Consider the following 2,018-nt stretch of genomic DNA (forward strand, 5'->3'; position numbering starts at 1 on the left):
TCCAGGCCGTTGCCGGTTCCTCCTTTCATGGTGATGAGCCGGGGCTTCCCGTCCTGCCCCGAGTTGAAGGTGTAGCACTTCCCATAGCGGGTGAAGACCTGCAGGAGAGGACATGGGGCTGAGGCTGGGGCCCCACTGCCAGCACCAAACTGCTGCCGGCACCACGGCAGGGAGCTGGGAGAGGATCACCAGCCCCAAAACACAACTGTCCCCAACCTGGGGGTACAATCTGATGCAGGCTCCTGCCTACGGGGTGTCTCTCACTATTGGAACTGGTAGAGGAGACGTTCCCCACCGAGGCACAGGGATGACATGGACTTGGAGGAGACACTTTGCAGACTCGACCCCACAGACCCCACGGCAGCCCCAGCTCCCTGGGATGGAGACATTCAGCCCCACGCCCACACCAGCACCTCCTCCCAGCCCTCCTCCATCCCTGCAGAGGACAGGGCTCGATGGGATCCTGAACCCCACGTCCCTCCACAGCCGCTCCAGCTAACGCCTCCGGCAGCCGGCACGTCTCCACACCGCTGAGCTGCTGCCAGCCTGGGCAAGGGGCACACGGGGCCAGTGGGCTGCAGACCACGGTGACGACACCAGGACGGAGGTGCCAGGCACCTCCTGTGCAAGCACAGCCCTGGGGCTGCTCTCCGTGTCCCACCAGCTGGTCTCCACACCCGGTGCCGTCCCCAACTCCAGCGAGATGCCCAGATGCTGATGGACGGAGCTGAAATATCAGCCTGTCCCTGAGCAAGCTGGCAAGGACAGTGTCACCCACCGTGCCTGAGCTGACACGATGCTGGCCGGAGCTGCTCCCCGTACCTGGCCACCTTGGGGCTACTCACCGCCACGAAGTCGCCGGGGCCACACTGCTCACCCCGGTAGCTGCAGCTCAGCAGCATGTCCTCCAGCTGGTGGCAAGTGCGGTTAAAAAACCTGTACAAATTTAGGGGCTCGTCCTCATCCTCAGGGCCAGGCTGGGCCGGGGAGAAGCCCAACTCCATCCCGGGCTCGTAGTCAACCAGGGGGGCCAGGTAGAGCAAGTCCTCATGGCTGAGCTGAGAGACCCGCACACGGTTGATGTTGCAGAAGGTGATGGCAGGGAAGGTCATCTCGGGGCTGTCCTCCTCGCTGAGCAGCGTGACGTGGTGGTACTCCAGGTAGTAGACGATGCGGTCGGCTACCTGGTAGAGGAAGACGGAGAGGGAGAGGAGGAAGGCCAGTGCCCAGAGCGCCTGCCGAGCACCCAGGCTGCCCTCCACAAAGATGTGGCTCAGTCCATGCAGTGTGCAGCTGCTGGCAAAGGCCACGAAGTCCCTGGCTGCCCCCACGTCCTCCTCCTCCTCTTCATCCTCCTCCTCTTCGTCCTCGTCCTCCTCGTCCTCCTTGTCCTCCTCCTCATCCTCCTCCTCCTCCTTGTCCTCTGCAGCTGCAGCGTCTCTTGGTGCTTCCTCGCTGGAGAAGGAGATGGTGCAGAATATCTGGAGAGGCATTGTCCAGCGTGGGGGTCCCAGCTGCAGCGTGGAGGTCCTGGCACTGGTGTGGGGGTCCTGCCCCTGTCCTACCACAGCCTGAGGGTCTTCAATGGTGGGTCGGTTCCTTGGGGTGTGGGTAAGAGGGGCTGGGGGAGAGCAGGGAAGGAGGAAGAGGCAAGTTCAGAGAAGAGAAACGGAGAAGGGAAAAGGAGTGAGAGGCGAAAGGAGCGGAGGGATGCTCAGAGGGGACGGAGAGAGGAGGGTATATCAGGAGCAGGGAGGAGGAGAGGAGGAGCGAGGGGCGGTTCTGCGGGCTCCCCAGGTCCCCCGGGACCGGCCGGCTGCGGCTGGCAGGACAGAGCAGAGACGTTGCCAGCTCCAGAAGCACCGATGTGTTGGGAGCTCCTGGTGCTGCCTGAGGTGCCCGAGGGGCTGGTGGGTCCGGTGAACACGGGTGTGTGTTGCAGGTTCCCGGAGTGCTGTCCATCCACACCACGTCCTCCATCCTCACCGCGGGGCACCACGGCCCTGGCAGCCCGACCG

The 2,018-nt window shown here is 63.8% G+C and overlaps 1 protein-coding gene across 1 annotated transcript in view; it reads right to left on the bottom strand.

Moving 5' to 3' along the window:
- Nucleotides 1–1,493, bottom strand: part of ASIC1 (acid sensing ion channel subunit 1) — a 3,963-nt gene extending 2,470 nt beyond the window's left edge. Inside the window, exons 1-2 of the mRNA XM_010165104.1 lie at nt 846–1,493; nt 1–98 (exon numbers count right to left, since the gene is read on the bottom strand). Coding sequence (XP_010163406.1) covers nt 1–98; nt 846–1,493 — 746 coding nt within the window. The remainder of the gene's footprint in view (nt 99–845) is intronic.
- Between the last annotated feature and the right edge of the window lie 525 nt (nt 1,494–2,018).

This window comes from Antrostomus carolinensis, unplaced genomic scaffold (genome assembly GCF_000700745.2).
Source record: "Antrostomus carolinensis isolate BGI_N321 unplaced genomic scaffold, ASM70074v2 scaffold30673, whole genome shotgun sequence".
NCBI lineage: Eukaryota > Metazoa > Chordata > Aves > Caprimulgiformes > Caprimulgidae > Antrostomus > Antrostomus carolinensis.